At 42.1% G+C, this 22,551-nt stretch overlaps 4 protein-coding genes across 6 annotated transcripts; 3 read left to right on the top strand and 1 right to left on the bottom strand.

Annotated features, from left to right (window-relative positions):
• The first annotated feature begins 913 nt into the window (after positions 1-913).
• cenpn (centromere protein N) lies at positions 914-4,435 on the top strand. Of its 2 annotated transcripts, XM_037095782.1 has the most exons (11): positions 914-1,273; positions 1,487-1,532; positions 1,629-1,688; positions 1,844-1,917; positions 2,036-2,209; positions 2,316-2,417; positions 3,185-3,239; positions 3,391-3,500; positions 3,653-3,776; positions 3,862-3,912; positions 3,996-4,435. In XM_037095782.1, exons 1-11 carry the CDS (start codon positions 1,103-1,105, stop codon positions 4,115-4,117), a joined length of 1,089 nt encoding a protein of 362 aa, XP_036951677.1. In that variant the 5' UTR covers positions 914-1,102; the 3' UTR covers positions 4,118-4,435. The 2 variants fall into 2 exon arrangements, with proteins under 2 accessions (XP_036951677.1, XP_036951678.1); XM_037095783.1 differs by lacking the exon at positions 3,862-3,912 and having other exon boundaries at positions 941-1,273.
• A 797-nt stretch (positions 4,436-5,232) lies between these two features.
• Positions 5,233-13,486, top strand: atmin (ATM interactor). 2 transcript variants are annotated; one of them, XM_037095775.1, is made up of 4 exons: positions 5,233-5,599; positions 8,402-8,527; positions 9,200-9,399; positions 9,488-13,486. In XM_037095775.1, the coding sequence occupies exons 1-4, from the start codon at positions 5,315-5,317 to the stop codon at positions 11,262-11,264; spliced, it is 2,388 nt and encodes a 795-aa protein (XP_036951670.1). In that variant the 5' UTR covers positions 5,233-5,314; the 3' UTR covers positions 11,265-13,486. The 2 variants fall into 2 exon arrangements, with proteins under 2 accessions (XP_036951670.1, XP_036951671.1); XM_037095776.1 differs by lacking the exon at positions 5,233-5,599 and adding an exon at positions 5,655-5,786.
• Positions 13,487-14,972: 1,486 nt separating this feature from the next.
• Positions 14,973-17,189, bottom strand: LOC119018261. The gene is made up of 3 exons (XM_037095784.1): positions 17,030-17,189; positions 16,690-16,932; positions 14,973-15,813 (listed from the first exon to the last, which is right to left on the bottom strand). The coding sequence occupies exons 2-3, from the start codon at positions 16,897-16,899 to the stop codon at positions 14,986-14,988; spliced, it is 1,038 nt and encodes a 345-aa protein (XP_036951679.1). The 5' UTR covers positions 16,900-16,932; positions 17,030-17,189; the 3' UTR covers positions 14,973-14,985.
• A 339-nt stretch (positions 17,190-17,528) lies between these two features.
• On the top strand, positions 17,529-22,400 carry LOC119018262 (protein phosphatase 1 regulatory subunit 3E). The gene has a single exon (XM_037095785.1). It carries the CDS (start codon positions 18,055-18,057, stop codon positions 18,976-18,978), a length of 924 nt encoding a protein of 307 aa, XP_036951680.1. The 5' UTR covers positions 17,529-18,054; the 3' UTR covers positions 18,979-22,400.
• The last annotated feature ends 151 nt before the right edge of the window (positions 22,401-22,551 follow it).

The following is a 22,551-nucleotide window of genomic DNA, read 5'->3' as shown; positions in this document are numbered from 1 at the left end:
GAGAATTCTGCGTACCGTACTTCCGTCTTCGCTTGTAGATGTATTAATCGTGTGGTCAGATGTCCTTTTAAAGAGGTGGTAACAAGACAACTGTCTTAAAATAGCTAAAGACAATGTAATGACGGATGTCAGTGATGGACGTTAATTACTGAATTGCATTTTTCTGCCATATAATCTGCTTTTGCTTCTTCAAAGCAAGGCCGTAGCCATGGAGTCAACGATGTTGTCGCCAAATCTTCCAACAGGTGTGGTCCCACCCAGAAAAAAAAGAAACCCCAAAACCTCTGTTTCCCTTCATGCAATTACTTTTTAGCAAATAATAATAATAATAATAATAATAATAATAATAATAATAATAATAATTATAAATCATGTCCTCAATTAGGATACAGTTCCAGTGCAAAATGATGTATTGCATTACCTTAACATGAATGTCCTGGCTGAAGTTAATTGTTATTATTGGTACAGTATTAAAATAATAAGTGTCCCGTCAGCAAATGATGGGATTATTAATGAACTTTTTATTTGTTACTATTGCTATTGTTTATTGCAATATTACAGTCCTTTGGTTGCTATGAAATTTCAGGAACTACATTCAAAGTTAGTATGTTATATTGTCTTATTACATTAAATATGATTTTCCTATTCAGTGTATATGTCAATACAGACCAACACTGACCGTCATGATTTAATTTTACAATATATTAGTCTCCTGTATTCTATCTGCTGCTAGAAATCACGACACTGTCACTTTGCCTAATAGTTTTGTTTTGAATCTAGTATAGTTCTTTTTACTGCCTGCTCATTCATTATGAAGTGTTTTCAGGTTGTTGCACTGGCACCTTGACTGATGAGCTGATGAATACCTCCTCTACCACTGTGCAGCAGCTCCGACCAGCAGCGGCGGTGATACGCCTCCAACACAACAGAGGGCGCTACAGGGAGTGCGTCACATTTCCGGTGGCGTCTGATTGGTCGATTCATGCGCTCTGTTGAAGGCGGTTTGTTTGGAATGTTTTTAGACTGTCGCCGTGGATGCTTCGCGGAGCTTACACTTTAACATCAAGACAAAGGTTAGAGATCGATAACTATCCGAGAAAGAATGGATGACTCTACGAAACGCCTACTGCAGCGACTCATTCGGCGGATACCGGCCCAAACGCTCAGAACAACGCTGGAGAAGTGGGGCCGTTTGACCGCGGCCCAGCAGAGGTCCATGGATTTCACTCAGCCAAAATGGGCGTTATCGGAAAAGTTATTAGCCATCTGCGAGGTATGTGGTGGTGTTTTTTTTCTGTATTACACGTATACAGTGTAATAACTGGTAGTTAACATAACTAACAACATGCTCATTATCAAAGTGCTTTTTTGAAGTGGACTGAGAAATCGTTTCAAGCAAATTTGCCACTTTAGTTTCTACTCTGTTTGGATCTAGCGTGTGTTTGTGTGCGTTTTCAGTTTTTAACCCTACTTGTTTACGTTTCAGGAAAATGGGTTCACAGCTAAACACATCACAGAGCTTGAGATGACAAGTAAGTCCAATGAAAGTGTTTCTTATTTAGACTTGCATGGCCTTGCTATCGATCTGACCTTGCTTCTTGTGTCGCTTTGATTTCATTGCTTCCCAGATGTGATTGACAATCCAAACCAGGGGATGTGGTATGCCTTCCAGCTCATGGACCCTGAAGGTATGTTGAATATGAAAGTCTGCAGCTTTAAGGTTTAACCATGTTCTATTCAAACCCATACTGTCATTTCTATCCCTGCACCATCACATTGAAATCTGGATTAAATGGGTTTAACCTGTTTCAAATGAATGTTTATATTTCTCTCTGTTTTCCAGACGATGCTAACTCTATAGAGCTGACACAGTTCAAGGAACAATTCAAATCTCACCTCAGGGAGCTCGTGAGACCTGTAAGCAAGATGTTCCTCCTTATTTAAGTCACAGAATTTTACTAATTACACAGCTGCATCTTTCTGTGTGCTTCAATGTGTTATATGTCATATATTAACAGTTCACATTGCTTTCAAGGTGTCCATCAAAATTAAGAAGCACACCGACGAAGCTGTATGGATTCGGATTGCATGGGGAGACAGCTTCTCTCGGCCCAACCACCTGAAACCAACTTATGTTGTTCACTACCTTCAAACCCCTTATGTCTTTGTGACCAGCCTGACTTCCAAGCAAAAGCCCCTGTTGTCACAGGTGAGAAATGATTTTTATATTCAGTCCCTGACATTATTTGTACAATTACCAGGTAGCTGTTGTTGTTTTCTATTTTTTCCCCTTTAAAAGTGATCCACCTTTTCAGGCTTTGGTTCTGTCAGCCAGACATCGAGCTATCAAGGATGCTAACCTCAGTGGACGGAAACTCACTGCCATTAGGGACCTACTGATGAGGAAATATCAACAGGTAGGACTGCTGTAATAATAGCAGATACTACATCACTTCCATTTTTAACTTTAAAACAAATAAAAACAAAGCTCTGTATTACCTGTTTTTTTTTTTCACCCCCACCTGCTGTACCACTGCTGATAAGTGCTGTGTTTATAATTGTCTGTCACTAAACTCTGCCACTGTGTTCTGGAGAGTTCAAGATTTTAGAGAAAAATTACCTTAATAATCTTATTGACTTTTGGAAAATCTTGACACGTTCACCATTTATGCACCTGAACTTCTATGCATCTTTTTGTAAGGAAGTGGAAACTTGATTTGTTTTTATAGCGTATAATGTTGATAACATTAAACTTTTACGATCCTAAGAATGAAATCTGAGAAGCTTAACACGTTGTTATCCCAACGTTGATGTTGTCAATGTCAATTATGTTGCAAAATTACTTCCTGATTTAAGTTTGACCTTGCACTTAGATGTTTTGTAAATGTATGCCATGTTTTTAACTTTCAAACAAATAGTTTGAAAAATTTAGGTGAAGGCTTTCTGTAACGTTACTGATTGTTTAACTGGTTAAATATGGTCAGAATTATCATGTCATTACAGAACCATCAGTTGATAACATCAAGCAAACTTTGAATACACCGAGTCACAGTTTGTGCAAATCTTAACCAAGTGTTACTTATAAGCCTCAATGAAAAAAGTCCATGCATCTTCTCCAAGATAGACAGTGTATTTTGTGAATTTTGTTGTTGGGTGGATTTTGATCTTGATTCCTTGTCTCTAGGCGTTCCCCACTATGTATCCCAGCCCTCTTGGAGAAAGGAACCAAGTTGTCTCAAGTAGGTTAATCAAATAAGTTGATCTGACCAAAGCTACTTTAATTCATATTTATTTGACTGGTTGTTGAACTTAATGCATATGGCCATAATGTGTACATCTGGTAGAATTCTACACCAAGTTTCATTTGTTTGGCTTTGTTTGTATTCACAGACCCACACATAGAAAAAGAACAAGCTGAGCCTGCAGCAAACAGACTTCAGATGGCCTGTGAGGCCTTTGGTGATGGGACGTTACCTCAACTTCAGACTGTAGTTTACAAGGTACCCTGAGGCATGCTTGTGTTAGAATATCAGTAGCTGAACATCAACGTCAAATAACTACAGAGCGTAATTTGCTGTCTCATTGTATCAGTTCAAAGATGCAAAAGTTCAGCTCTGATATTCTGAATTATGTTATGTTCATTTTTCCTCAGCTGGAAACAAAATTCAGAGATCACACCAACAAGACGATGACAGAGCGGGAGGAGCCTTTCAACTGTGTTGTCAAATTTGCAAGCACCAACCTCCTGGAGTCACTCAGACACTGTGCATCTTCAGGTACTAAGAATTTCTAAAAGAGTTAAGTTAACAGTAACTCATTTTGAATGCTGTATGCTCCTTGCAATTCCATAAATAACCACAGGAGGGCACATGCGTACTCTATCATGGACATCTCATGGTGGGTGCACTGGAGGTGAGGTGTGTGTGTGTCTAATGAGATGGGTTTTTTTTAAGTTGGTCTAACTAACTGAATGTATTTTTTTTTATATTTTACAGGAATTGCCTCCACTCCTGTTACACCTTTGCTTTCATCTATTCTCCAGAAAGGAAGGAATTATTTTGTCATCACAGACAATGGCTCTGGTCCCTCCACACAAACACGACAACCACAGACCTGATGGGTAACAGACCCTTTGATTTAAAGGACTCAGTGTGGCCCTCTTTTATTTCTGTTTCATCCAGTCCACACATCTCTCCCTTTTACCATTCTATCATTGATGTCCTTGATAACATGTCTTTCGAAGAGTCATGGCTTCCTGGCCTCTGACGCTGAGTTAAGATTCTAATAATGTCCTCTTCTGTCTTAATGTGTTTTTAGTTACACATTTGTCAGTCATTTTCAATAGATAGTTATTTTATCCTCCTCTGTTTGTAAATATGATACTGTTTTTAAGTCCAACTTGAATATAAAAGAATGTTTTTTTAATATTCCTGAATTGTTGTTGTCTTCATGAGATCTCTTCCTAACACAACTGTACTGTAACTACCTTTCTATTAGCAACTGTAAAAGTACAATGTAAAATCCTAAAATCTCTGCTGAAATGAATTCTATACAAAGCTAATATAAGGCTTCAGCAGTTTGTGTGAGCCCAACGAAGTGGGTATCTTCACATGACATTATTATTATTATTATTATTATTATTATTATTATTATTATTATTATTATTATTATTATCATCATCATCATCATAACCCTCTGTGATGCCACCCAAAAGTAAAGACAAAAGTGATCTTTTTTTAATTTAAAGTAATTCTGATATAATTTTGGCTATGTAAGAATTAACCATGAGTGAGACATTTCATGGTGCTTTGTAATGGGGACACTTTCTAAATTACAGAAATTCAGTTTTAATTCAGCACTATAGGTTTCTATTTCTGACCTTTTTATTATATTTTTATTTGTACTGTTATTATTGTTTATTGCAATATTACTGTCCTTTGGCTGCTGTGGAAAAAAAAACACCTCACCTTTTGCAGGACAAATAAAGGAATTCTGATTCTGAAGAGTTCACCCAAAGATGATAATTCAGAAATTATAAGTATATAGTGACTGAACTTTTCCTCTGAGTTGTATGAAGGGTACAGCAAAGCCATTTAAAATACTATCAACCCACCTAGATACATATTTACTATCATTTTATAAATGATTTACATGAGGAAACTCATGAACTGAAACTGTAACCCTTATTCTGCTGAACGGAAGTAGTATAGTAAAACCGGATGTGACGTAGAGCAAATTGCCCATAACGTCTTGGTGGAAGGTGGTACGGCAGCCTTTCAGTCAAAGCTGAGGGAGTTATGTCACAGCTCATTCAATGCTGCTTCTGGGGCTCTCTGCCAAACACAGAATGGACTGTCAACACAGAAACATGGCTGCCTCTGCAACGGGTAAGGGGAGTAACAGAGATAACGCTGCCACGGACAGTCAGAAATGTCACGGAGAGTCTCTGTCGCAGTCACGGGAAATAATCAAACCCACCATCACGGAGCTGACCAAAGAAGTGAGGACGAACATCCTCTGCACCGTGGAGGGATGTGGCAAGATTCTCCCCAACACACCTGCATTGAACATGCATCTTGTCAAGTCACACAGGATAAAGGTAAATAAAGGTCTTAAACGCCGTTTTAAAGCCCGTGTGGTTTAAGGGTGTAACCTAGGTAACTGCGATGCTAACTCGGCTAACTCAGGGTCGTGAAAACACTGTCATAAAAGCTGGAAAACGCAAGTCATCCGTAACAACTTCGTTTTTTAACAATAGTAAGGATGCTTCGCAAGCACAACCTTGGGTAAAAGTTCACCTAGTTTTCCTTTTTTAAAAATGTGTTTGAAACTCGATAACATTTGTCAAACCTGTAACGTTAACCGGTAAGTTAGGCGAGCTAGCTACCTTGTAACTAGCCGCTGATGTCATCAATTAATGACTTTAATCGCACGTGATGACGGATTCTAACAGCAATTTCTGATCATACGCATCCTTATAGTGGATTATTTAGTCGTTAGAAGCAGATATATGAGGAACATTTCATAATGGGGATAATTCATGTATGTTTTTTTTTAATCTTCGTAACAACAATGTCTAATATTCATTCCGTCAAGACCAAACAGTCATCAAAGTGGAGGCAGTCGCAGCATTTGGACTTAAGGCTGCTGTGGACCCTGGTTCTGATGTTTTCACTGTATTGGGCTCTTTCGTGGGAGGCAGTAATTCACTGTTTCCCCTCCATGAATGAAGTTCTTTGCTGGGAAAGGGCTGCCTTTTGTCCTGCAGTAGACTAAGCTCTTTGTTAGGAATAGGTGAATGTTAGAATTTGAATGAGCTCTTAGACATTAGTCCTTGTGGCCCTGCCAGAGGAGTGTTTAAAGACCCCACCATATGAATTTCACAAAGTCTTACTTAGTCATGATTTGATATAGGCCTGTTATACTTCAGCACTCTCATGATCACAGGTGTAAATAAGCAAAGATACAGGAAGTTTGATAGCTTATGTTTGTCATTGCACTTTTTTAATCTGTCTTGAGGGTAATGGTAGATTCAAATTGAAGCAAGGTCCACATCTACATGAAACTGGGTGCAGCCAGTACAGGGCAAATCACAGTAGATTAAAACAAAAAAAACACACACACACCGGGATACGACTGACAACATTATATGTATAATACAAATATCATCAATGAGCTATTCTAGTTGATATGATAAAAGAGGTTCTTTAAAGGGGCACTATGTAAGAATTGGCCATCTGTCAAATTCATATTCGAAACAAACAGGGGGCAGTGAACTGTATCATCAGAGTAACCAATAACTGTAACTGCCGTTAGCTCAGTTAGCCATGCGGCTAGCGGACCAGACCAGAGGCTCATTGAACATGGTAGTGTTGGTGTTTAAACTGCTAGCACAGGAGCTCTGGGCCGGGGGGGCTTGGGCTAGCTGGTTCATCATAATGTCAAAACTATAATTTTTTTTCAATTTCTGTTGCTAATCTTAGATTTTTTCCCCAAATGTTTTCATCTAAATTCCATACAGATTGCATCTTTAAATACTGGAAGAGCTCACGATTCTTTGTCATCTGCATTATTCATGAAGTCAGACTGTAAGATTGAGGCATGGTGTCCAGCTACTGTAGGGACACCATATTTGTTTATATTACATCCACTTTGATGCTGCTGTAACTTAACTGCATCATCGCACAGGAGTAATGTGTTTCCTGAATACTCTCTCTACCTGATCCATTTCATTCGAGCTCGTTCCATCAGACCAGTTCAGACTCTTTTCATATGTTTAATGTGACTGTTCTGGCTTGGCTTGTGTCTGTCCGCCTGTCCTCATCCCTTACCTCAGCCCAGCAGTAAGAAGGAGCAGAATTGGACTATTTGTCTGAACTTATCACATTAAAAATTGCCACTCAAAAAGCTGCAGATTGACATGGCATTGCAACGACAATGAGTCTGTGTTTGCTCCCTCATTTTGCTCTCAGCCAGAATACAGACTGATGACAAGTAACGTCTTGACGTGACTCAGATTTCAGCCAAGGAACAGATAATGTAGCTGAAGCAGAGTGCCAGAGCGTTCATTGTTAACACGATGTCTGTTAATGCTAACTCCTCATGAGGAGCCAGAGGGTGTTTGTCAGTTCGAGCTGTTGTGCTTCCTCCAGTGTTCCAGCAGACAGAGGTGACCTTGACCACTGCAGTATTTATGACCGTTATGGAGAGCAATGATTTTATCTGTTTTCGGTGTACACGGTACAGTCAGTGTAGTTGCTGTTATCTGTGATAACTATGCTATTCATTGACTTAGAATATACAACGTGCTGACAGCTGCTTTAGCAAGTCTGCCTAGGGGACCAAATGAGGAGGAGGAGGAGGAGGAGTGGTACATCACTGTTGAATCCCGAGTACTACCAGGCTCATTATTTCTCTGTTATGTAAAGCAAGCTCCACTGTACAAAGTTATATAATATTTACCTACACTGAGAGGAAAGCAAGGAAATGTACAGCCCTCACTTCTATTTTCTGTAGTCATAATAATGATGCCTTGAAATGTAAGTTTAAAAAAATTGCACAAAAGACACTTATTTGTATTTTTTAGGTGTACAGTTACTCAAAGATATATTATAGGTCAAGTGAATATGTCAGATCATCAGTTCAAATCTTGATAGTCTGTCACAATGTAAAACTGTTAGACTGCTAGAACTCTGCTGTATCTCTTAAATGACTTGAAAGCACTACAGGCCTTTCTGTTGGTTTCTGTTACATTTGTGATGATTCAGGAATTTGCAGTATTCTTTATCTGTACAGTGTATTACACTGTAAGATGTAAGGGTGTAACATGCAGTCTATAATGCAAATATCCCTCAGCTTTTTCCTTATCTTTTTGTCTTTCCCCTGGCATCGCCACCCTCAGGATGGTATGGTCAATCCCACGGTCAGAAAGGACATGAAGGGCTCTCAGAAGCTTTACTGCTGTCCAATCGAGGGTTGTCCCAGGGGACCAAACAGACCTTTCTCCCAGTTCTCCCTGGTTAAACAAGTAAGCCTTTTTTTCCCCAATACCCTGTAACCTTTCTGTGCAATCAGCAGAACAAACGTATGTGGTGTCAGTGCTGTGAAATAGCTCGTAATGTATTATTCAGCACCAATTATCTTACAAAAATCAGTTTGACAGGAGCGATGTAACACAGAGTTCTACTAGTGTTGAGCAATACAGAGTATGTTTACAGGATTTATTAGACTTCTGCTTACTGAAATCCTTTCACATTTCACGTCACCCTACAGTTTCTGGACGACTTAAATCCTCTTCACTTAAAATGATGCAAGGTGTTGAAGAAGTTTACTTATTTAAAACCAAACAGAAGATTTAAACATGCACTGTGCATAACTATCAAAATGTTCAGTTCAAGAAAAGCACTTTGTGTTTCTTCCCACCCACCATTAGCATTAACATTTGTTCTCTGACAGCTGGACCATCAAGATCTGCTAAACACTGTGAAAAATGCCCTAATTTTCCTCTTTTCCTAAATGATACAGTGGACTGTAGCTATTTTTGGATCACTAGAAATATTCCTGTTGCTTTGATTTCTGTCCAAGTGTCCTGTGAGGTTTTTAATGTTGTATTTTTATTTATATGCTCTACACTCTTTAAGTTGGTAATAATATCCCTGTGTTTAAAGCAATTGTATGCTGCTAATCTGCTTTATTATAGCACTTCATGAAAATGCATGCAGAGAAGAAACACAAGTGCTTCAAGTGCAACAATGGCTACAGCACGGAGTGGGACCTAAAGAGGCACATAGAAGACTGTGGGAAGACTTACCACTGTACATGTGGGTGCCCCTACGCTAGCAGGGCCGCGTTACTCTCACATATCTACAGGACGGGTCACGAGATCCCTACAGAACACAGGCATGTACACGTTTGACCCACAGTGATTTTTATTGTTTCTTTCATTGTGGCTAAAAATTAATTTTTACTCATTTGTTTTTTGTTTCAGAATTCCTCCAGTAAAAAAGCGAAAGATGGAGAAACTGTTGAGTGGTTCTGAAAAAGTTAAGATCAATGAGCCGACCTGTCAGATCATGTCTGCCAGTAAAGAGCTGACGGAGACTGCCCTCCCTTGTGATACAACAGTTCACATCCCAGACTCAGTCATTCAGAACTCAAACCCCCGCAGGAGCCTCCAGAAGTTGCTCCTACCGAAGCCCAAGATGGCTTTGGTCAGTGTTCCTGTGATGCAGCTGGCCCACCTGCCTGTCCTTCTTCCGTCTACAGAAGGTGGCGCTCTGAGGTCTGTAGTGCTGGCAGTGGACAGCCAAGGCTCCCTCAGCACCCTTCAGCTCCTGCCACAGGCCACGGGAGCTGTGGTGCCCCAGCTTGACGCTAAGAGTTTGGTTTTCAAGGACAGCATGCCTACTTCCCGCTCTAGCTTAGGGCCCATTAGCACAGGAGTGCAGGTTAGTCTGGACCCTGCAGGCACAGAAGACACAGCCAGCAGCCCGGCAGGACAGCGAGGAAGAAGCACATCCACCACGACCATTCAGACGGACAAATCGTACTTGTCCAAAATGCCCGCAGGAGTGGGAGTTGGGGACGGAATAGGCTTGTGCTCTGTGGGTGAGTCCTCAGTGTCGTCCTGCTCCCAAACGGACATCAGCGTGAGTGCCCAGGTCCTCCTGCCGGTCAGTGTTGAAACCCAGACATTCTCCTCCCGGGCCAAAGCCACATCAACTATTGGAGCTCAGACAGACAGCCAGTGCATGAGCCAAATTCCCTGCTCCTCCTCATCTGTGCCCCCCTACAGAACCAGGCAAACACAGACATATTTTGCTATGCCACAGTCAGAAGAGAAGGCTCAGGACCAGGCTATCATGTGTGCTGAACTATTTGGCAGCGACTCCCTCAGTGTCTCCACCCAGACAGCTCTGGACATGGATGATACCCTCACTGCAGCAGGAAGCAGTATATATGGGGACTCAAAGTCAGCGGGTGGGCTGTGTTTTGCAGTGCAGACGGATGAGCTCAACTCAAACAATATGGCAGACAACCAGACCCAAACAATGACGCTGTTGAATGACCTTGAAAACATTCTGTCTGACAGCATGTCGGGCCACCAGGTGCTCACAGAGGCCTCCGCAGGCTGTGGGTCAGGTCTGGGCTCTGTTCAGGAGCAGCCTAATGGCATTGACTTTGACTTTGAAGAGTTTCTCAGTGCTGTGCATATTCAGACACAGACAGAGGAGAGCGAGCTGGGAGGACTGGGTGGGGACACGCCGCTGGAGTCTCTGGACATCCAGACTCAGACGGACTTTCTCCTGATGGATGAAGTGGACCAAGTACGAACCCAAGCTAGCGACTTGGAGCTATTTGATATTCAGACTCAGACGGACCTCAATTTCCTGCTGAGTGCCGGAAGCCACATGCCGCTGAGCAGCATCCTACGACATTCAAGCTTTTCCATGAGCACAGAGTCGTCAGATACCGAAACCCAGACTGATCTCCCGTCATTTGCCACAAGCCTCTCTGCTCAGACCCCCGTCAGTCAGGGTGAGCACGGAAGGTTGCTGAACAGCACAGAGACCCAGACGGTGCCCAGCCAGGCAGACGGCCTGGGACACCTCTTCCTGACGAGCAACGAGACACAAACTGTCATGGACGACTTCTTGTCAGCAGACCTGGCATGGAACATGGAGTCCCATTTCAGCTCTGTGGAAACCCAGACATGTGAGGAGCTTTGTGCTCTCTTTCAGCAGCCAGAGAAACCCAACAGTTGAAGCCCTCTCAGCATAAGCTTTTGCACTACCGGTTTCCTCATCTCTGCTTCCTGTGAGAGGAATCAGTCTAAGCTGTCCTCCAGCGGACCACAGTCTTGGCAGTAAGAAGTCTGCGAAAAAATGTCTTTGAACATTCCACTGGAGACGTCATGTCCAGAGCCTTTCCAGGTATACTGTATATCCTGACAGCTCAGCTGCACTTTATTCGCTCAACGGGCATGAATTATCAGCTCCTGTGATGGTTTACATATTTATTTGCACATAAAGTAACATATTGTACGTGTCTTGTCTGAAATGACAGTTTACTTATTATACATTTCAGTGTAAAACCTCCATGACTGGTTTTCACTGCTCAGTCTAACTTGCAGTTTCAAAATGACTCAAAACATTTCAACATCAGATCTGCACTTAAAAGGGATGACATCTTCAGATATGTGCGGCTGTCAAGACAAGGCTTATGAAATTGGTTCCCATATATGACAGCTTTCTGATATGCATATGCTGCATGAAACAATCTCATCTAAGCTCTACAGCAAACAACGCTGTGCGTATAGTTGACGTATCTTTGGAAATGTGCATGAAGCCTTCACTTGGTCAGCAGTGCAGAAGCATTAAAAATATCTATTCTCAGCTTGTGTATCTGATGGCTGCCTTTGTGGATGTCGCCTTGTCAGTGGCAGCAAAACTATTAACTCTCAATTACATCTTGTAAGCTTTGCGGCCAGTGGAAAACTTGTGCAGTGAGTGATCAGCTTTATGTTTTCCAACAATAAAAAAACCCCGCAAAGCCTTTGACAGGGAACAAGGCTTTGCTCAATGCCGTTGAGATGCATCTCTGACAGATACCGTTACTCTTACAGACGTGTCACAAATTAAAAAAAAAAAAAAGAAATGTTTGTCTCGTCAGTTGTTGCACATTTTTCATTGAAATGTGATTGTGAAGTTCGATGTCGTGTTAACAGTTTGTTTTTTTTATGTCTGGGCCTCTATAGCTAAGCAGTCAGTACACGTCAGTAAGCAGACTAGGCTGTCGTCGTCCTTGACTTATTCATTAGCTGGGTGTAAGTGTATACAGTAGCAGCAGTACTCGGTGCTGTAGTGATCCAGTGACGTTACTGTACAGAAACACATAGTGGATTAGAGCAAGGATTAGCATAGAGTTGTTGTATGTATTCGCCACCTAATTTTAAGGTGGAGTCCTGTTTAATATCTTATGTTACAATCGGCAGATTCCCACACTGAAAATTGGCCAGTAATTTTAATTTAACTTTGTTCTCTTTTCCCAGCTACTCAACTTCTGATTATATTTTTCACTACACCGATGCACTGAGTTACCTCATGAAGCACAGGCACCATATGCAGTATGTTCTTCTAAGGAACCTAGAGCTATTGGCCTTGATTATCTGTTTATTTTGTTATGTTGGTGCCTTAACCCAAGTATTAGCTTTAGTTCTGTTAAAAAAAACTATCTGCTGCTTTATATTCATGAACAGAATCACACTAGAATATGTTTTGGAAAATGAACAAATACTGAAAACTGTCAGAATCCTTTCCGTCTTTTGCTTTGCATGTTTAGTCCATCCTGTGTTTGTATCACCATCATGACTGCATGAACTACTGGAATGTCCGTAATTGTTCTCCATAGTCTCTATGGAAAGATTTCTGTTCCGTCACTTGAAATTAATGCTATGCAGCATTTTATCGTGGATGTTTTGTTTCACTATTTTTATGGACTGATGGTAGATTCTGTTGAAGTTTGTACTGTAGATGAAGAATGTACAGAACATGACACTGTGCCCAAGTATAACATGCTTTATATTTTGCACCTCATCTTAACAGTTAAAGGATAATTTCCCCTCTGTGGATAAAGATTTTGACACTCACGTTAAATTTCAACATTTTCTTGTATTGAGATTAGTACTTCTAGTTTGTGGTTCTTGAATTTAAATGGAGCACAGCAGCTCCCTGCTTGTTTAGTGGCACGGGGGGAAAGCGTTGCTTCAAACAGAACTATGTGCAGAAGCCTTGTCAGTCTCAAGTTTCAGTTACAGTGCTTTATTTTTCTCCCTGTTGGGAGTGCATGCTGATACTTTCCCAGCACAAAATATTCGTATTTAAGCAGAATTTGAGTTTCTGTTGCCTCTATGTGTAGAGTTAATGGCTGCCTTGATTAATTGTTAAAGCTACACTACAGATGTTGCTAATAAACTGCTGGAAAGTGTTGATTGTGTTCTTTGTCACTCATCACAGATCAAGCATCTTTTCACCCTGATGCTGTTTCCTCAAATGTCAATTTCTGGCTTGTGCTCGATATAGCGACCAAACAAATCAGTTGTACGTAACCATTTTTTATTTTACAAGCACATTCAGGTAAAACAAAAGGTAAAGTCATTTTAGATTAACACTGCTACCCTCATGACAACAGGACAATCCCACTAAGATGATTATTTTTTTATGATACAGGGCAGCTAAACAACAAAGAGGTAGTATAACAAAGCAAAGTAACAAGAGCCTCCCAGTTGTGAATTATGTTACAGCAGTAATTGGCTGGCCTTTAAAGACCAACATGACACACGGTATGTTCAGGGATCTCCACACAATGCTGCACCGATGATGATTAAACATAAGCCGGACCCTGTCTACAGTCACCAGGAATCACATCCTGACCAATAGAAAACTTTAGCTTTAAACAATTAAAATTGACAGAGCAGATACAGTAGTTTGGCAACAGTTTAAATCGTCATCCTTTATAGCCGCAGGCTACAGTGCAATACCTGAAGGGAGAAAATATAGGAGAAAACACCACTTTCTACATTTAAGTGTTTATTTTAGTTCATATTTTGTTTCTGTAAAACTTGAGAATTAGCACACATTTAATTCAATTTAAACATACAATATAAGAGTTCTTGGAATAAAAGATAAAAACAATTTTCTCAATGCAAGTGGTTAAACTTTTTTTTTTTTTTTTTACCTTATTCCTTATTTATTACCAAAAAATATATGTAAATTGACAATACATGTCTTTGAAAGCCATTTTCTCAATGTGATTTTTGTCATAGTCCAAGCCACACATCTTCAAGAGATATCCAAAATTCCCTCTGTAAAAACCTTTGAAGCTTATAAACAAAATAAGACAATTTTGAACCTGACTTTATCTCATGTTCCAAGTTCTTTTCGGGGAACGTATGTAAACCAGTGCATTTTTTTAATAGTTAATGCACATTTTCGTAATTGAATATACTATTTCAGAAGTGTCTTAATGTAGGTTATCATCTGGGGAAGTTTCATGATGATATCTTTTATCTTTTATCTATCCACCTGTTGTGTCTCCCCTGAAATTGTGACACAGCTAAAGCTTGAGGTTGAAGTTTAAATAGTAGAAAGTGCGAGGCAGAAGCCACCCATGCTTCTTATGAGGTAGTTGAAACCATTGCTAGGTAACTAGAACAACAAGAACTCATCAAAATGATATTAAGGCCCAAATGATATATAAAGCCTAACATCTCAATGGTCACGGTTAGTATGGTCTGAAATTGAATGCCAGACTGAACACTAAACTAAATGAATAACTTCTGCAATTAGTTACTTTCATGAGCATATCTACTCTTCCAGTTAACCATTCTGATGAAGACATTGGATGACGCATGATAAGAACCAGGTTGTTTTTACTTGGATGAACCAGAGAAGTTAATAATCATTGCATACATCATCAGCAGCCATGTTAAACATTTATTTCACAGCCATCATACATCTTGACAGCACACACAGTCTTACTTGGGCGCAGACGGACTTGTGCACCAGCTGCGGTGCCCAAGTGTTTGAGACTCCTGCCCATCGCGAAGCTAGCGTGGTGTGCTGTGTCACGTCTGGGAGACACGGGAACTTGACACCTCTTGTGGAGTGAAATACTTGCAGCAGAGAACAAGTGGGGGTCATGCTGACATGTCCGGAACTTGGAGGTCAGGTTAGTTACGGGTTCCACTCTTGTTCCTCTTGTCCCGCCCTTCAGATCAAACATGAAACAGTTCTCCTCTATGGTTTCTCCCTCCGCAGCCCTCTTGCCACCAACTCTCTGAGGATTCAGACGTAGTGATGCAATTGGTGGTAAGAATGTGAAGTTTTTAATGGGCAGCACTGCATTATTAGCCCTATGGTTGGGCTTCTGGTGCTTAGTTGGCCTGTTCTGCACCACAGACTCTCTGAGCATCCCTTCCTCCTCTGTCTTCTCTTCCAGTAAGAGATTTGACATGACCTTTTGCATTGCATTGAGGACGGGCAACTCTGAGACGTCTTCCCGCAGACTTGCCACAGCAGTGTTACTCCACAATTCTGTGTACTGGTTTACTGGCATGGATTTCTTAAAGCTACGTGGGCCCACATGAGACTCAAAGTGGTGCTCTGCAGCGCTGGCTGAGCTGTTTGCATTAGGGACTTGTGGGTAAACAGACAAGGGGGGCAGGTTGTCCACCTCCTCATGCTTTGGTTTCTTCTCTCTCTTCTGAGTCACAAGTATGCAGCTCAGTGGGGCAACTCTGGCCCAACCTTTGACCTGTTGTAAATGAGATATAAGTATAAAAAAATGTTTGGTATGGAGACAACAACAAACATCACATCATCACAATTTTAATAGTTTTTTCCGTGAAAATGAAAATTGTGTTCCAAAAACGATGATCCCCACAAATCATGATTCACACTGCAGTTGTTACACCTGTCAAAACAGCCTCAACGTGATTGTTTTTATCATGTTGTGCAGCTCTATTTGGTACTATACAGATCAACAGTTGACTTTTGTGCAACTGTTCCTCTCATTTGATAAAGTAGATCAAATCACTTCATTACAACCCCACCTATGATGACAATTCACAATATTTATACAATGTGAAAGAAATTGATAAAACCATGTACGTGGTACAGCTTTTACAGACAGATGGAGGCCACTAATGGAGTTTATAGGGGAATATTGGAACTGAAGATGTGCTTCTAAGTAAGGTGAATTTATATACACCCCATGTTTAGTTTTATTTTGATATGTTTGTGTTATTTTCAATGTTGTCATTATTTCAGTTTGTTTTGATTATGATGATGCATGCATCATCCTGTTTAAATGTTTGGATATATAAGACCTCACAAATATCGTAATCTCTTGTAAAGGATGATGTTAATCTATCCATCCATCCATTGTCTGTAACTGCTTTATCCCTTTTATGGGGTCGCAGGGATGTTAATCTATGTCTGATGTAAAAGGGGATTCAAGACAAAATAATAATAATAATAATAATAATAATAATAATAATATGAAAAAAACAAGCTAATGAAAATCATGTAACTGCTGTGACAGAGGACAGTTATCAACCTACCTCAGCTAAATCAGATACAAGCAGGCAGTAAACAGGCTTTGCAGTAAAAAAGATATTCATTCACTTACAGCTTCTTGCCAAACAGAGTAACAGTGATACTCATGTGGCTCCAGCTCTTTCAAGAAGTCCTCCTCACTGATGTCAAGTAGGGCATCAACTTGTCTCCTATCTGGTGTCCTGCAAGGAGGCTGCTCTCCTACTGTGCCGTCCTTCAGTGCTGGGAGCTGCTGGTCCGACCCGTTCACAGCCGTGCGGTCCACTTCTTCTAAGGTCTCCATTATAAAGTTATCTCTCTTACTCCGTGGTGATATCTGGGGGTGGAAAAAAAAAGTTAATTAATAAGCTAGGCTAGCAACATGGCTGAGTCACACAAACACGCAAAAACTCAATGGACTCGACTTCACTCACCGGAAGGAAGCAACATGAGTCCCTGCAGCATTTTTAAACGTGTTGGTATTTTCATTTTCATAGCCGCTGCGGCTTTTTTCGACACAGTTTTCCCAAATACTCAAGAGCAGAAAGTAGCCGAATGCCTTCGGAGACGAGCTGCAACGCCGTCGTCATAGCAACCCGTAGAGGCTGCGGCGGAAGGCGTGACGTAGCGGAAAGGGGCGGGGCCGAAACGTCTGATCCATAATGAAGCGTTACATCTCTGTTAAGCAATGCTTTAATTCTTAATTTACACGGTATACCCCGCGGTAATCCGGTGATTTGCGCACCATAAGATAGAGTACAGCTGAAAAGTATATAGAGGTGTGTGATAGTAAACTGTAAAAATACATAAAAAATAATATTAAAAATGACAGGTAACTGAATTAAAATGAGGTTAAAATGTGATCAATTCTCGTCAGGGTCGCAGTTAGAAAAAAAAAAAAAGGAAAAGGAAGTTAACCGGCTCACACAAGTGAAGGAGGAAACCATTTTGGTCAGCTGGAACGTTGTGTTCTGCACGTAGACGTCAAACTGCGCGCTCACATCAGCTGTGTGTGTGTGTGTGTGTGTGTGTGTGTGTGTGTGTGTGTGTGTGTGTGTGTGTGTGTGTGTGTGTGTGTGCGAGTGTTAGAGAGAGAGAGAGAGAGAGAGAGAGAGAGAGAGAGACGGGGGGGTGCATGTTCTTCACATGAAAACGGAGATGTGACGGTCGCTGCTCAGAGGAAGGTGTTTACTTTTTTCTATTCCCTTTCCAACCCGCGGACAGACGGACGGAGGGTTATGTTCTTCAAAAGCCGGTACATCACACTACCGCTGGCGCACATCACATCACAGCTTGGGGTCTATTGGTCCAGAGCAGCGGAGAGTCAGCCTGTGACGCTGCCGGTGCACCTATCCGCGAGGGGGATCTCTGACACCTGACGGCTCCCATCTCTGGACACGCGCCGGGTCTTTCCCATCACGACCACTTCGGCTCTGCAGTGCGGGATCTGCTGCGTTTTATGGAAGCGGAGTCTTCGCACACTGTCGTGGTCATGCTGCCGCCGAAGAACTGCCTGCCCAGGAACTACAGCTGCATCGCTGGACTGTTCGGGAGCCTGGCGGCGGCCAACCCGCGACTCGAGGATGGGGACGATTTGGAAATAATGAACGGCACCTGCGAGCCCATCGAGGCCACCGTCGTGGACGAGAGACCGCGGGGCAGGGAGATCTTCCTGAAGCCTCCACAGAGTCCCAGCCTGCGTCGGAGGTGCAAGTCGCTGCCCACGCCCACGGAGAGGGCGAAGTTGGAGATCTCCCGCAGCAGGAGTCCTACCAGCGAGAAAAAGGTCCGGTTCGCAGACTCCCTGGGTCTGGAGCTCATCTCGGTGAAGCACTTCGACGACACGGACGAGCCGGAGGTGCCGGAGCGCATACTGGCCAAACTCCCCAAAGGACCCCTGCACCCCAATCACATGGAGACCAAATTCCCCCGGGGCCCGTCGCAGTCTGTGTTCATGGAGTTGCAGTTCACCAACCCGGGCACGCTGCCGGGCTTCGAGCAGAAAGTGAGGGAGGTGAAAGTCATGCTGGAGAGCGTGGAGGCGGACGAGTTCAGCCTCTCCGGGTTCGTGCGCGTGTTGAACCTGGCCTTCGAGAAGAGCGTGCACCTGCGCTACTCTCTGAACAACTGGATAACGTTCATGGACAGCCTGGCGTCCTACGTCCCCAGCTCCAGCGACGGTGTCACCGACCAGTTCCGCTTCAAGATCGTCACGCCCACCTACCTTGACAGCGGAGGCACGCTGCAGTTCGCCATCAAGTACTGTGTCGGCGGGCAGGAGTTCTGGGACAATAACAACGGGAACAACTACAAAGTGCGGCGTCACCGGTTCAAGATGTCCCCGCCGAGGGAGTGGGAGAACGGGTGGATTCACTTCATCTGAGCTCTGTGGTCTGCAGTGGGCACACTGCGTGCGTAATTCTTTGCGCGTAATTGATCCCCGGGTACCTTAACTCTGACTGTAGCCTGTTAAAGATTATTTTTGTTCAGCCATTGTCAGTTACACACTGAAAAACGACTTCCCACTGTAAATCGAATATTTTTGGTAGCAGCTTGAGTGTATTGAGCCCGTGGATGTAGGTGCCTGATTGTGGGACGCTGTGAGATAATTTGCCTTGATGTCAGGGCGCTGTACAGCTTGGTGCCCTTTGGGAGGGCATGTTCACGTTACGTAATGTGGAGACACGTGCCACGGAAACAAAAAACGTGCCGGGCAATGCCGACCTCTGGCATCACTGTTGCTTATTCGAGAGATTTGTACAGTGGTGTTGGGGGGAATATTTAAATGATCGGTTATTGGTTTTGCATGTGCGCAAAAACGTCGGCTTAAGGTGGAGAATGAAGCATCACATCTCGGCTGATGTGATCTGTAGGCTGAGGGGGGGACACGCGTAGCTGAGACGACAGCTTCATTCATTCAAGAAATTCAGTGTTTAATTTTCCACTATCATGGTCGTGAAAATGCCTTATTTTGAAGCCATGATGTGGGACTTGTGCATTGAATGTTGTGCAGTATTTTTCTCCCGCAGACTTGAACAGATGATCAGATTGTCATCATCATCACGCTTCTATACTAAAAATAAGGCCTACAGGCAGTGAGAATGAGTTAGTGTCCATTACCTGTGGCCTTCCAATCCAGGGACATTATACTCAACCATGAATCCTCCTCTCATCCATACATTTGCACCAACTGTACATTTTGTACTAGTTGTAAACAAAAAAAAAGTGTCAAAGTGTTTTGACAGATTCTGAAATCATGGGGCCCTCACTAAAATCAGAAGATGATGAATGCTTTTCCTTCAAAAGGTCTCCCCAAATTAAAACTGCATCATTCATATTCCATCAAATCATGACAGCTATACTGTACTGTGATGGGCAGCTTCTGGGGGTTTTTTTTCTCTCTTTTTTTTCTGAATGAACCTCTTCAACACGGTTGTTGTCCCCCCACCCACAAGGAAAATAAATCTAGTAGCTGTTTCAAGGCTACATTTACCTCAGATGACTGGACTTTTCTTCAGGTTGATCGCTATTTTCACAGCATTCTTTTTTTTTTATTATTCTAACGCAGAAAAGTGTTCACTCATTTCTGATGGCCTGATCTCACTGTGTAACTCGAGTTTTATTCAGAGCAGTAGACAAAGTAGCAGAACTGTCGCACCAATGACTGTGTGTTTAACCGGCTCCCCTCCTCAGTCACCACTGTGCAAACCTCGTGCTGCTCCTCACACCCCAAGTGTATTGAACCACGTGACTGGCTGACACAAGCCTAACCATGGCAAACTGTTGCTGACTGCATCATTTCTGTACCATGAGCCTTTATGTATGTTACTCTCACGGTCCTCTCCAGACGTCAGCTGACGTTTCATCCATACGTTCTTTTATTAATTCATTCTTCCAGACGTGCCCTCAATCACTTTGTGTCATTAAACGCAGTGTTTATGGCAAACCGGCTTGCATGTTGTAGGCAAATGATTTTTTCCTAAATGCAGGCTCTGTTTTTTCACTGTAGAAAGCTGAGACTCCATCTGAGCGAGCAGAGGAGCGGGCAGGCGGGGCTGCGTTTAATTCCAGCGCTCTGCCCTGCAATCTGAACATCGCTCTGTCCTTTGTTTACATCAGAGGGAGGGAGGCTCTCCGTTTAATGAGGCCATCAGGTGGGGATGTGGATAAAGGCTATTCCTGTAACCACTTAGGTTTTTTGGAGCAGCTCCACTGTGAGTCCATCAGCGGTGTTTATCTCTGACTCTGACACATTACAAAACAGTTCTGCTGCGGTGGGTCGAGACCGGCGCCGAGTTGATATTTTGCTTGCGCCACATGTGTCACGTACAGAGCCGCGTTCCCTCTCACGTGTTCCTTTTGAATGCACCGTGGATGTGAACAGGTCCGGCCATCGCAGAGCTTATGCCGTGTGTTATGTTGTTAGATCAGTGGCATACTGTCCCGCTTTTGGTCTGTGTGCAATTTGTTGAAGCGCCCATGCTGTGCAATACCAGAAAACATTCATTGTCCAGGCTGAGACTACCGATTTTGGGTACAAAGAGATGCACCAATAAAAGTCAGTCGCTGCCAACACAGACTTCACCATCACCATTTTTGTTTTAACATTTAACAGGAGGTTTGCGATTGCCTGACACAGATGACAACATGAATATGATGCTTTTGAACCGGCGCCGCTGATGTTATTGGTGCATCCCTGCCACGAGGAAAAAAATGAAGGGCTTCTGGTCTGATCTTCACCTCAATGTAAAACATGGCTTTTTGCAGCAGAACTCACTGATATATAGATGTCTATGTAAATGTGTAAATGTTCCATATTGAATGTCTTCCTATTACGGTTCTATGTTGTGTGTATTTTGGAGCATCTTTAGAGCAGAACTGGGGGACGTGAAAGGGGGAAAGTTTGCCATGCGATGTGAAAGTTGAAGGACGAATTACGAGGCCAAACTAAAGCACACTTATTATTCAATGAGATAATCGCGCTTTTCTTCCGAAATTGTTTTTTAAAAATCGTCAAATTGGTAACACTTGTGAGCATTTGGTCTCAAAGTGATGTTGCAGACTTTATCCCTGAAATATGAACTATGTAGCAACATGTGAGCAGCGTTTTCTGAAATTAATATATTAGAAACCGCCTGTAGATGTAAACTGCCTTACTCAAATATGAGATTCGATGACGAGAGACGTGAAGCACAGATGGAAAAAGGCAAGTGAGCGTTGTTTTGGAAATAGAGTGACTTCAGATGGATGGAAACATGAGGACCATAGAAAAATGACGAAGGCTCATATCTGGGCAAGATAGATAATGTAAAATGCACTTTGGTATCTAATAAGTTTTATCAAGAGCGACTTATGATTGTAGCGAACAGACTGATTCAAAGCAGGTCTAATGCACTTTGAGTGAGAACGCAGAAAGGGGCAGAAAGTCACTATAAATATGAAAGCTTCTCCTGTGAATAGCTACTAACTGAAGGTGTTTTCAATTCTTTGTTCTGTTTGACTTCTCTTTTCTCTCACTGTGGAAAGCCTAATTCACTTCTGTCTTATTTCTAAACATTGTAACGCTGAATTTATTTAGGTGATTTTTCTTTTTGTAAATCCTATGCAACCTCTTTTGTGTTGTAGCATCTGCAGTCACCTGACTGTGTTAATCTCCACTGTGTGCTGTCCAGGTTTAATTTCTCTCTTTACAGTGAATGTTAACCATGTTTGCATGTACAGCTCTATCATACCATTACATTATATGTTCAGTTTTTAATGTAACCAATATTTTTGTTAAAACGATTAATAAAGGCATTTGTGATGGAAATCAAACACTCTTGTCAGTGAGTGTTGTGTGACTGTTTCTCCCCAAACACTGAACACAATCTATTGCACTGTTACAGTGTATTCAGACCTATCATTCACAAATCTCTTATAGCAAAGCTTCACTGTTTCTGCTGTGATAACTGACAAC

Source organism: Acanthopagrus latus, chromosome 4 (assembly GCF_904848185.1).
Source record: "Acanthopagrus latus isolate v.2019 chromosome 4, fAcaLat1.1, whole genome shotgun sequence".
Lineage (NCBI taxonomy): Eukaryota > Metazoa > Chordata > Actinopteri > Spariformes > Sparidae > Acanthopagrus > Acanthopagrus latus.
The sequence above is the reverse complement of the archived record's forward strand: the minus strand, read 5'-3'. Positions and strand labels throughout refer to the sequence as shown.